This window comes from Papaver somniferum, chromosome 2 (assembly GCF_003573695.1).
Source record: "Papaver somniferum cultivar HN1 chromosome 2, ASM357369v1, whole genome shotgun sequence".
NCBI lineage: Eukaryota > Viridiplantae > Streptophyta > Magnoliopsida > Ranunculales > Papaveraceae > Papaver > Papaver somniferum.
This window is the reverse complement of record NC_039359.1, coordinates 7,617,657-7,631,214: the sequence shown is the minus strand read 5'-3', so window position 1 is coordinate 7,631,214 and position 13,558 is coordinate 7,617,657. Positions and strand designations below refer to the sequence as shown.

The 13,558-nt window shown below is 36.0% G+C and overlaps 1 protein-coding gene across 2 annotated transcripts; it reads left to right on the top strand.

Moving 5' to 3' along the window:
* Nucleotides 1-9,939: 9,939 nt before the first annotated feature.
* On the top strand, nucleotides 9,940-13,297 carry LOC113346800 (SEC1 family transport protein SLY1-like). Of its 2 annotated transcripts, XR_003358622.1 has the most exons (3): nucleotides 9,941-10,117; nucleotides 10,208-12,291; nucleotides 12,888-13,297. XR_003358622.1 is itself a non-coding variant. In XM_026590309.1 (2 exons), exons 1-2 carry the CDS (start codon nucleotides 10,087-10,089, stop codon nucleotides 12,037-12,039), a joined length of 1,863 nt encoding a protein of 620 aa, XP_026446094.1. In that variant the 5' UTR covers nucleotides 9,940-10,086; the 3' UTR covers nucleotides 12,040-12,500. The 2 variants fall into 2 exon arrangements, 1 of the variants encoding a protein (XP_026446094.1); XM_026590309.1 differs by lacking the exon at nucleotides 12,888-13,297 and having other exon boundaries at nucleotides 9,940-10,117; nucleotides 10,208-12,500.
* Nucleotides 13,298-13,558: the final 261 nt, after the last annotated feature.

The following is a 13,558-nucleotide window of genomic DNA, read 5'->3' as shown; positions in this document are numbered from 1 at the left end:
AAATAACATAAACCGCTAAACAGGCGTTACAAACTCTCCCAACTCTCGATACCCTTCTATGAAACAACACCACTCTTTATAAAGCCAGCCGAACCAAGAAATATCGCTCAATCACTCCAAAAATTCTTCCATTACTCGGCAGTAAAAGAATATATCTTCGAGATATTTTCTTCCCTTTCTTGCCTCCTTCACGCGTCTTTTGTTGGTTGTTAAACTTTTCAAACTTCCCGTGAGAATAAAACCAAGTCTGACAGAATATCTTCTCCCATTAATGCGCAAAATCTTTCAAAGATAAATAACAGAAACCCATGAATATCTTCCTTGCCCTGTTTTGCTCGAAACGATAAAATATCCTTCCCTTTTTGATTTCAACGCAATTACCACCCATGTTTAGTGGAAACATGTCAATCCTAATCAAATCTTGTGAACAAATCTTATAGAATATCTTTCAAATCTTTTCCAGAGATTTCTCAGCCTTGTGAAGAACTCGGTGAATATTTTATTTCATGTTTATCTTCTCAAGAGTAGGATGGAAACCTGCACACTCCCTTCACGTTTAATATTTGTTTCAGCAGAAGTAGAACTCACGTAAGTACCAAAAATATTTCCAACAGAATCCCTAATATTGAATTCCCCGTATTAATCCAAATCCACGTGAATTTCCTTTTTTCTTTGACAATGAAACTCTTACCGGCCCTGTGTTACCCGTAATAGGCCCATAACAATCAAAATAATCAAGAAAGGTCCAATCATCACTCTCCGGTTTTAATCCAGTCAATAACTCCGAGTTCGTTGTTCATCAAATAATTTTCCTGCCAAAAACAAATTCAAACGGGGAAGAAAAGGCTTCCTCTAACCAAAACATGGGTGCCTTTAGTAGATGGGGTGTCCTGGGTGTGAATAGAAATTAGGGTGCCCATTAGTAATTGAGTACCCCTTAGCCAACAATGAAAGTTCGAATAGCAACTGTCATCCGGAGGTGCCTTTAACAGTTTTTCGAGTTGATTCTTCTAAAAACGTTTATTTGCCCAAAAACACCTACAAACAAGTTTATTAGTGATAAAATGAGTCCCAACTAGTGTATTTATGGGTGAAAATGTGTCACACTTGCGTGTTCATCATATCTTTATAAACTTCTTGATGAATACACTAAGTTTCGACTATGTGAAATCAACGAAACAAATTTGATATGTTTTCTTTTAGTCATGAAGTATCTCTATGAGAATTTCATTATGATCCCACTAGTTGATATGTTGTTCTCTTTTATTCATGAAGTATCTCTTTGAAAAATTCATGAGGATCCCACTAGTTTTCGTACCTTTGCCAATTTTTATTGACAAAAAAGATGAGAATTAATGTGTAGTTCACACTACAAATACATATGGTTTACAAATCATTATGTAAGGGGGAGTGGTTTTCATGTGAGATGAAGTATTGACTAAGGGGGAGTGATACATATCACCATAGTATTGTTGTCAAAGTTGTGATACAATTGGACTTTGATGTTGTGTAATAATACTATGACATTGTATAACAATAATTGATCAGAACAATGGTTTTCTTATTGTTATGTCTACAGATCTTCAACAATTATGATGCTGAGTTGAACACGTTCAGAATCACTGGAGTACTTGGAAGTGACGAAGATTTCGGGTAATGTTGAAAAACCAAGGAAATCAAGCATTTGGATGAGAAGCTACAAAGTTTATTTATTTTTTAATCCATATGTATTGATAGTTTTGTCACTAAAATTGACAAAGGGGGAGATTGTTAGAGCACTGCTCGGTCGAACTCACATGCCAATTTCAATATCCGGATATGATGGCTGAACATTACTAAGCCAGGTCCAGTGAAGGGTCGTGATGGATGTACCTCCGGCTTTCGCCCATAGGCCACTACAATGTCCAACCATGATGGTTGTACATTTCCGAGGCCATCCTGCTCTGGCCTATTGAACCATATTGTGGTGCGATATTGTCCATGGGACAATGACCTGCATAATGTGATATGTTAGCACTTACTACTCTCAAGGCCATCTACCCAACTGGCTTAATACACCATTTAATGTGAAAATAGACTTTGGCCAATATGCCATTTTTGGCACCGTATTGTCCTAGGCCAGTGTTTCAATTACTACGCAACGAAAGCTTTGGATGAAGCTTCATCCCAGGCCATGGCGCATCTTTGAGCATGCGCCATGCTAAAAGTACGGAGTGTTACATAAGGGGTCCAATATTTTGGAGTACCGAGGGACACATCAGGTTATCACTGTTAGAGCACTGCTCGGTCGAACTCGCAAGCGTTGCTATCTCAAGCTTGTAGTCAAGTTTAGTTACCAAAACTATAAGTCTTGATTTCTAGTATACTTATAGCAAAGTCTCAGAATAAGATAGTAAGTGTATTTGAGCATTAGAATTCACGACGTTCATCGATTAAAGACGAAGAACTACTAAGGGGAGCTTGTGGAACTTCATCAACAAAATATATGTGAAGACTTGAACTTGTCTATCACTCAAAAGTCTATCTACTTTATCTCCTATTTTAAGACAAAGGTCGTATAGTTATATAAACTTCGATTATACACATTTGATATTTCGAGCTGAGCTTAAGACGCTTACATATTTCTCGAAATATGTGTTGGTAAGCTTTCGCTTTAACCAAGTTCATCTTATATTGTTGACAAAAGTCAAAATATGATTATGTGAAAATCGTCTGGTAACATCTTACATGATTTGTGTGAGACAGTAATTTGATGTAGACTCAGAATGTTTCGTATTGATCATTCAATCACTTGAAAATTGCTTTGAAGCTAATAGTTTGTGAGAGACAACTATTGTCGTCTTCTAAGAATGTTTCAATAATTGAAATGGGAGTTTAGAACATTAGCTATGATTGGATATAACATAGTATGCGTACTTGTATGCTAAATGTTGCAAGTTATTTCATGTCCGGGAACCATAGTATGCATACCCGTGAGTGTACTGGTTGGTTTAATGAAAGTTCGGGAACTTAGTATGCATACCCGTATGCGTACTGGCGTAAAATTCATGTCCGGAAATTCAACTGAGTTTGGAGGTATGCATACCCGTTCACATACTGGCGAACCCAAACTAAGTCCGGCCACTTAGGTATGCGTACCCGTTTGCATACTTGAGTAGGTTATGATTTAAAATAGGTTTGTTCATGAACTAATACATTTATATATTAAGGAATGCAATCTTTTGCAGACCATGTCTACAATGTTCATGAACTGATTCGAGTGATTCAAAATCGATTTTCTTCAATTGTGTCTTATATACTTCTATGAGAATATAAACAATTGAACATCTCTAGATTAGTTTCATTTGAGTCATTTGAACTAGTTATGGTTAAGATGAATAAGGTTGATATGAAAGTGTTCATATGGCTAACTTCGGTTAACTATTATTGAGCCAACAAGGTGTACACATTTAGGTACGGTTACTCATATCTAAATGAAGTCACTTTTCATTTTTGAGTAACAAGCTAAGTTCGATCTAACGGTTGAAAGATATTAGCTTGAGTCTAATCAGGTTTTCATCTAACGGTGATTATTGAATGCTTTGTTACCAAAGTAACATTGATTGCAAACCCTGATTTGAAGACTATACAAAGGAGAAGTCTAGGAACTGGGAAACCTAATCCCCACACCTCATGTGTGATACTAGTTGCGACTATTAGGTTTTTTCCAAAACCCTGGAGGTTAACGACTTGAAGACTTCATTGAGATTGTGAATCCAGACCCAACTATTTTCTCTGTAGTTGCGTGTTCTGATCTTGCTGTATTTTATCGTATTGAGTATTATCTTCTCTAAGATTTGCTCGAGATTTAATCTCCGATAGGCAAGATAAAAAGTAGTCACAAACATCTTCGTCTCATCGTATGTGATTCCACGATATCTTGTTTCGCTACCATACGATTAAGATTATTGTGATGTGATTGATATTACTAGGCTGTTCTTCGGGAATATAATTATGGTTTATCAATTGGTTCATGTTCATCTTGATTTATCAAAAGACGGAATAAAATTATAGGTATTTATGTGGGAGACAGATTTATCTGTTCAATAGACTTTTCTGTGTGAGACACATTGGTTTATCAAGTCTTCGACTTTGGGTCGTCGCAACTCTTAGTTGTGGGTGAGATCAGCTAAGGGAATTAAGTGCGCAGAGTCCTGCTGGGATTAGGCGTAAGGAACGATATTGTCCCTTGATCAGTGTGAGATTGGTTAGGGCTCAACTATATTCTAGTCCGAAGTTAACTTGGAGTAGGCTAGTGTCTGTAGACGTTTAATACAGTGTGGTGTTCAAATCTTCACTAGGTCTCGAGGTTTTTCTGCATTTGCGGTTTCCTCGTTAACAAAACTTCTGGTGTCTGTGTTATTTCTTTTTCGCATTATGTTTTCTATATAATTGAAATATCACAGGTTGTGCGTAAGTTCAATCAATTGTGAATCCAACCTTTGGTTGTTGATTGAATTGATTGACACTTGAATATTGGTTTTTGATATCGTCCAAGTTGTTTCTTATAATAATCAAGCTCACAGATTTCTATCTGTTTTATTTGTTGATTACATTAAGAAACAAATATATAACTCTTGGATATATTTCTTGATTGAGATTACTTTATTAGTTGGTTCTCTCAAAATTATATTGGAGTTAGTCCATACAGATTGCCTAAACGAAATATTGGGTGTGGTTGTTAGACCCCCGCTTTTTCAATCACAGGGTATCTGGATACCGCCGGCTCGATATATATTCATATTTTATCTGGGGAGATTGGTTGTATGCATATTATACTTGATCATTTAGTCTTACTGATATGACTGGGTTACTATGTTCTTACTTTCGGAAGAAATTATCTAAATGTTCATGATCGGATGGGACCCTTTGGGAAACTGTTGTGCGGAGTCGGGTCATAGTAATCAAACTCTTCTTATGTATTCTAGACTTTGATGGTAGTTCTTGAATCATGGGGTGTACGCATTTCATGTAGATGACGCTATCATTTGATATTGCAGTTATCTTAGCATCGTTTTCCGTATTAAGTAAGGCGAGGTTGGGATAACATATGTTTAGGTAGATCATCTGGAAATGGTCTTTTATAGATATTGTAATATCTGGGAAGGTGAATTGGAATAATCTTCTGCTTTAAGTTGTGTTTAAAGATGTTTAATCGTTTTCTATAGTAGAATTGTGAAGCTTATTAATGGTTACTCGAATTTTGTATTTGTTTCTACTGAGCACCCTTTGGGATGATGTGCTCACTCGTTTCCACTTCAGTTTTCAGTTATCATAAGAGATGATCTACGTGAAGATATCCGTTTCCGTATCTTAAAGCTTTAGCAATCTAGAGACGTTGTGAATCATTTTATTTTTATATATTTTGTAAAACACAAATACAATATTTTATTTATATTGATTGAGAGATTTTCGTTTATAGTTAGTTGGGATAGATTTGGGTCAAGCTTTGTATCAATTTTTTAATATGATATTTAAATATATGATTTAGAACCTTAATGCCTCATTATGTAGTTGATCTCTTATTTTAATAAGTAGCTTATTTTTGGGCGTTACATCTTCTTTGCTTCAAGGATAACTTTTTGCAGGTTTTTTGTTACCATAAGTGGTGTGATTCTAAGAGGTAAAAATATAATCTTTTCTACTAAACGAGTTTGTATCTTAACTTAGTTAGTTGCAACTAGTTGCATAAATTTAACTGTTGCAAGTGAAAAGGTATATATATATATGAAAGCAGTCACTTTGGTAATCATTTAGGACTTAATTCTCCATGCTTCTAAACTTAGGAAAGAACCTCAATGCAAGTTAAGTTCTTACTAAGGAATAGTTTTAGACATATAAGAAACTCTTTGCTTCAATCTCAAGCAACCAAGATCTGATCATTCACTATAAATAGTGGACATCTATTGCATAAGAGTCCGTCCTCCAACCCTAGGTTCTTGAGATTAGAACAAGATAAGATTTTAGTTGAGGATCCTGAAACACAGGCTGAACATCATCGTCATGGTTTCAAATCAAGTCTCTTGATTGATTGTTTATATAATTTATGTATAGTGTAAAGCGCTTCTTGTATGATATATGGTAATTCAAAAATTACTAATCTAATTCAAGATATTATAGAACTTTCATCAATGATTGCATATTAACTCTGTACATCGAAATCTAGATTCAAAGTTTTCATATAATTTATCTAAGGATGTGTTCAATGGGATTTAATTCAATGGAATTAGCTATCTTTCCGTTCGAAATAACATGTTTTCCATCGTTTAATTACAAATTTATTTCCATAGAATGGTGGACCCGTTTACAATAAAACATGGTCTAAATTATGTTTTCAACTTAATTTCATGGAATTCTATGAAAAGTCTTTCCTTGCTCCCTCAGGATATTGATTCCATAGAATACACTTTCCGTGAAATTATTCATTTTACTCTTATCATATACAACCTAAGACTAGTTCTAAGCAACATAGTTGATCCTGGTCATCTCAGCTGGGACTTTGGCTCTTGCCTCAAGATTAAGATGAAATTTCAAGCGAAAATCTCGCTTGACTAGGCCGAGATGTAGCCGACCCGAAAGTTAAACGGGAATCTTGTTGCGGGTTTTATAAATAAAAAACATCTCATATGTCGACTTTGACAGTTTTGAGCCCTAAATTAGGGGTGTAAATAATATCCGAAAATACTCGGCCTGCCTGTACCTGCCCGAACCCGCATGTACCCGAAGTAGCCTAAAGCCTGTTATGGCCCGTCATGGGCCACCCGGCCTGGCCTGGATTAATTTATTGGGCGGTCTCGGGATTTGCAATCAATTATGATGCCCGACCTGATACCCGGCCTGGTGTCCGGCCTGAAAGCCTTTTATGTGCCATTAATCATTTAATATCATCTTAAAAAGAGTTAAAAGTTACCATTTTACAATTGTCAATTTTGTGTCAAGAAAAATAAAATATACAGTTGTTTTTACTTATAGTTAACCTTTTCAAAACATTAATGGTAATATATTTTGTTATTAGAAAGTTTATTGTACTCTAATTAATTATTTATTATAGGCTAAAATTAAAAGTTTCTCATTGTAATTTAAATATAAAATAATACTATCACTTACGGTATACAATGTTAGAAAGGATAGGATATTGTATTAAAAATAAATAAATTTAATATCATTTATTTGAAAATTTAAACTTAAAATATTATTTTTTTTCAAAACAGTGGCATGTCCGGCCCGATCTGGCCTACCCGTATAAAAAGCGGGCTTTGGGCGGTCTTTGAGTAGCAAATTATCCACTTTTATCCGGCCTGCCCGGCCTGAATTTGTTTATGTGCTCATAAATATTAAGTCGGGTATGCCCGGCCTGTCTTACAGGGGGTTAGTCGTGGGAGAGTTTGAGAGATTTTAATGTATTTAAATCTCTAGGGATTTAGAGGGAGTGTGAGAGAGTCTAGGCAATTTGGGGGGTTTAACCCAAACTCCCCAGAAATCTCTTGTTTTTTGAGAGATTTTGTCCAAACACAAAAACATCATGAAACTCCCTCAAACTCCCCCAAATTATAAACTCCCTATGATTCTAGTGTTTTACGACTAACAGGGAGTTTAAAAGATTCTAATCAAATCTCTCACCACTAACAAGGAGTTTAAGGGATTTTGAGGTAGTTTTAGAAACTCCCTATAAATCTCTCACCACTAACAGAGATTTTAAAAGATTTTGACAAACTCTCTCACGACTAACAGGGGATTTGCTAACTCCATTAAAATCTTCCAAACTCTCCCACGACTAATCCCCTGTTAGTTTTTGGGCCGGGCGGCCTGGCCTGCCCGAATTTACACCCCCACCCTAAATCCCCGTTGTAATTACATATTCATCATGTATTTATCTCGATTAACATCCCTCACTTGATCTAAACTCCATTAACATAATTGGTGGTTCCATTTATATACATATCTGCCTCGATTAAAGCCGTTGTTAACATTATCAATATCATTATCTTCCAAAAATTCTGACAAACGGGGAAAAGTCTTTATCACATCCATAGTCATAGTGGGTATGGGAGGATCGGGAAAGACCACTTTGTCTCAATCCATCTACAAGTCAGTAGAAAAATACTTTGAAATTACAATACAAGTTTGTGTGTCTAATGAGTTTGATTTTTAAAAAATCTTACTGAACACTATGGAGTCCGCTTCTATTCTAAATGCCCAGAATTCTCAAACATTAATATATTGATAGATAATTTAAAAGAGTAACTGAAAAATAAACTTTACTTGACGATACTTGATGATTTATGGAATGAAGATTTCATGGAATTTTATGCATGTCATGCAAGCATGATTAATTTTGTAGTTTTCATGCTCATCAAGTGTTTGATGATATTTCTATAGTTGATGTTAATTACTTGCTTCTTTTTGGTTGCCTTATCTATATATTATTGGTCCTATATAACTATTATTTTAGTGAAAGTGTCTTGTTCAGAGTTAGCATCCACCATTATCAGCGAGTTCACTGTCGAATCAAGTTAGTTATTTTTTTTTAGGTTGAGTACTGAATATGAAGATCCTATAAAATGTTATGTGAATTTTCAATTAAGAACTTAAGAATTTAAAAATGCATTTTCACCGATACTTTATTCACTTATAGTTACGACTGCCATGTGGAATATGAGGTCTAGCAGGTGGACATATGCGGGGTCGGTAGAAAAAATTAAGTATATAGAGAGTTATATGTAGAAATTTGAAAAAACTGCTCGGAATATCATTCCGAGATTTCACCGTTATGATTTCTTTCTCTTTACTTTTATTTCATTATGTTTAATTATTTGATACAACTAAAGTAATTACGAGTAGTGTGTTGTTCACCCTTGGGGATTATAATTTTGATTAAGATCATCAACATATTGTTTATATGTCTTAAGTTGGAACGCAAAAGTTGGTGGAGTATTTGGTACCCTTTCCTTTTCAATTAGTATCATCAGAGCAAATCAACACCTAAAAGTACGAGTTTATAGCTATCCAATCTATAAACAAAAATTCGATTGTACCAGAATTTGATGACACCAATTATCTGTGAATAAAAATTCGATTCTATTAACATGCCACCAGGATTTGATGGCACCAATTATCTATGAAGGAAAACTACTAGTATATGAATGTCATTCTTATAAACAGTTGGCCTGTTAAGTTTTTCCGATAATCAACTCTGCAACTCAAAAGTCTCGTTGAAGATTTCCTTTTTAGTTCGCACTCTCTGTTATAATAGAGCTCTGACCCTTGATAAGTTGAATGCTGCCGAGTCGATCCAGGACCTCAATTGTCTCTTGTGTAAACAAATAATGAACATTTGTTCATTCGTTCCAGCTACGTTTTTGAGGTAAGGACATACTTTTTAAGTAGTTATGGTATCAATTGGGTTTTATCCGCTGATGTTAAGACTAATCTCTGAGGACGGGGAGACAACAAAGAAATCCGAAAACATGATTAGGAGAATACAAAGTCTACTCTCATTTGCTATCTGGTGGTGCATTCAATGATTATATAATGATCTAGTTAAGGATTCAAATTCATTGATTGCAGATGTAAAATGCTTGTCGTTTAACTGGGGATTTAAGCTCTACCATGTTTTCAAGTTTTATTTTGTCCAAATATTTTGTAATTGGATGTTGTATTGCACACATCTTTGTAACCTTATGTATATTTGATGCCACTGTTTTGGTGGCTCAAATTCTTTTAAATTTGCCCTGGTCTTTCTTGTTGTGGAGAAAGGATTCCCGACATTTTATAACTTGGGTCTTAGTTGTCAAAGTGGTATGCGATCGATGCGTATTGTTTGCGTTCGGATTGGACGGTCCGATCCGTGGCCCCTATAGAGAGACCCATCAGCGTTATATGGATATCTCGAAGCAGCAAATATATTCTTCTTATTTGCGTAATTGAGATTTACCACGCAGAGAGACATTGTTAGATCTGTGTTACTATCTTCCGCGACTAGCTTTCTCGTAGATTTGAACTCCAGATCGGAACCGTAACCCTAGAAAATCTTTTCTGTAGTGAAGAATGGCGCTGAATCTTCGACAGAAGCAGACCAGTAAGAATTTCTACCTCTCCCTGTTAATTTTCATGAAAACCCTAATTTTCATATATTTTTATTGAATTGTGATTCGTTTTTATTGTACAGATTGTATCATTCGTATGTTAAATCTGAATCAATCACCGAACTCTAATGGAACTGGGAATGAAGAAGTATACAAAGTATTAATCTTCGACAAATTCTGTAGAGATATTTTATCACCATTAATTCACATTAAAGATCTGCGAAAACATGGAGTTACTCTTTATTTTATTATTGACAAAGAACGTCAAACAATTCCTGATGTACCGGCTGTATACTTCGTTCAACCTACTCAATCAAATATTCAGCGAATTGTCTTAGATGCTTCTCGTTCATTGTATGAAAGTTTTCACTTGAATTTTTCATCCTCTTTACCTCGTCCATTGCTTGAAGATCTTGCTTCTGGAACTTTAAAAACTGATTCAGTTCAAAGGATTTCTAAGGTATTTGATCAGTATTTAGAGTTTGTTACTTTAGAAGATAATTTATTCTCACTTGCACAACCATCTTGTTATGTTCAACTGAATGATCCTTCAGCTGGTGATCAAGAAATTGAAGAAATTATTGAGAAAGTAGTAAGTGGATTATTTTGTGTTTTAGCTACATTAGCTGTTGTTCCGATTATTAGGTGCCCTAAAGATGGACCTGCTGAGATGGTTGCTAGAGCTCTAGATTTAAGGTTGCGCGATCACTTGATTTCCAAGAATAATTTATTTTCAGAAGGGGGGAACTTGGGTAGTTCTTTTCAGCGCCCTGTTCTGTGTATTTTTGATCGAAATTTCGAACTTTCTGTGGGTATTGAACATGATTTTAAGTATCGCCCACTTGTTCATGATCTTCTTGGTTTGAAGCTCAATGCGGTTAGTGTGAAGGGAGAGAAGGGTGGATCTAGATCTTACGAGTTGGATGGTTCAGATCCGTTTTGGGTTGCGAATGGGAACTTGGAATTTCCAGAAGTTGCAGTGGAGATTGAGACTCAACTAGGAAAGTATAAGAAAGATGTTGATGAGGTGAATAGGCGAACTGGTGGACATGAAGGAGCTGAATTCGATGGTACAGATTTGATTGGGAATACCAAGCATCTGATGAATGCAGTGAATTCACTACCTGAATTGACCGAGAGGAAGCAAGTGATAGATAAGCACACCAACATTGCAACTGTTTTGTTGGGCGAGATCAAAGAGAGATCTTTGGATTCGTATGCTAAGAAAGAGAATGATATGTTAACTAAAGGAGGTATTGATCGGAATGAACTACTTAGTGTTCTAAGAGGTAAAGGAACGAAGACCGACAAGCTTAGATTTGCAATAATCTATCTTCTCTCGACAGAGACTACACCCCAGTCCGAAGTGGAGGCAGTAGAGGCAGCATTAAGGGAGGCAGAGGTGGATACTTGTGCATTTCAGTATGTGAAGAAGATAAAATCCTTGAATGTGTCGCTGGCTTCAGCAAATTCTGCAAGTAAGAGTAACATTGTTGATTGGGCGGAGAAGTTATACGGCCAGTCTCTTAATGCTGTGACAGCAGGAGTCAAGAATCTCTTATCAAGTGATAGGCAACTCGCATTAACAAGAACTGTAGAAGCGTTGATGGAGGGTAGGCCAGTCCCTGAAACTGAAACCTACCACTTCTTTGATCCACGTTCGCCAAAAGCAAGCTCGAATGCTGTTAGTAACCATTTGAAAGGACCATTTAAGGAAGCAATCGTGTTCATGATTGGTGGTGGAAATTATGTTGAATATGGGGGTCTGCAAGAGTTTGCTTCACGACAACAACCTGCCAAGCATATCATATATGGAACAACTGAAGTTCTTACAGGAATCGAGTTCGTAGATCAGCTATCAATCTTGGGTCAGAAAATGGGATATGGGAGTACTGTGACTCCTCCTTCTAACTGAGGTTCATGGACCAGTTTTAACTTTTGCTGTTTACGTGTTTTATCATATATGTGAGTACATTTGCTTACAATGTTCAAATTAGTGAAGGTCAATATACTTATAGCATACTCAGTTGTGTAATTGGAGCTCAAATCTGTGAAGCAAGTTTGGATTTGTGTTGATTTGGTAATGTCCAAGATGAACGTGTCGATTTCCAAGTGAACAAGAATCAAAACACTATTTTGGCGAGCAGTGTCGTTTATGTTCATTAATGTGAGTAGCTTTTCCTGATGCTGATTTCCCTCAATTTGGCCTTCAATTGTGAATTTGTTTTAATTCAACTGGCATACCGTCATATACTTGCTGAAATTTGAGAAATATTCAGATCAATAATTAGGAGAGCATGTCTTTTTTATTCCAAGTTTTAAGCTTTAGATTGTGCTTGTCGTACAATTTCCTTCTTTATTACAATTATATAATCACTTTGGTAGTGTCATTTGAGCATATTTCAAGAGTGAAAAAAATGAATCAGGTACTGACGTTGTTCAACACAGTAGAAGAATATTGAGGGGAGAGACTAAATATCTCGACTTGTTGTGTTGAGATTATGTATAGCTTTTGTTTGTCAGATCTTCCTGCACTAGTGTCAGAGTATTGAGATGATTTAAGAAATGACAATCTAGGTAAGCATTAGCTTTGTCGGTGCCCTTATGAGCTAAAGCTACTCCATTTGAAAGGGGGTTTAAGATCTTTATCTGATATTTGATGCTCCCATTTTGTTATGTTTATTTTTGAGAACCTTTTTGTCATGTAAAGGGTTCACTTGTTATAGTTCTCTAACCTCGTAATGGTAATCTCTTTTTCTTTAGGTGAAGTACTAAAGTGAACTTGCACCTTGGTACTTCAATCATAATTTTCCTGCCAGTACCCCATGGGTGATGGAGAGTTGCTTTCCGGAATCTCTGTTCCATGGTTCTGACTCTGCTGAGATCCTGTTGAACCTCTTTCTTTTCTCCAAGGGGTCTCTCAGCTTAGGATTATTTATATCTGTGTGTTTTTCCGAGGTCATGTTGAACCTCTTCCCAAAGAGTCGATCCAGTGCAGGATAATATCTGTTGCTTGCCCTTTAAAGAACCGAAAGGAAGATTCACTGCAGACTAGAGCCTTAATTTAATACTATTGTAAGTTTTTTATTCTTCAGAATCTGTTCTTTCATTAATATTCTAAGCATAGATTCTCATTCCAGCCTGTTAAAAGAAGGTTCTGCGGCTTCTGCCCCCTTTTTTCCACTCTTTTGAGGTCAAACGCCAACCATTACACCGAGTCTGAATCCTAGTTAGCAATTCGGGATTCAGCAAACGTACGGAACGGCAAACGTACGAGTATTATACGGTTTTGTAAAACCCAAATTCGGTCCAAAATTCGGTCAACAGAATGTGATTCGTCAGTAATTCGGAACGGCTTACATACGTGTATAATTTGATTTATAAATGTGAGTTCGGATCTGAAAATTCGGTATCTATATATAATAAATAATTAG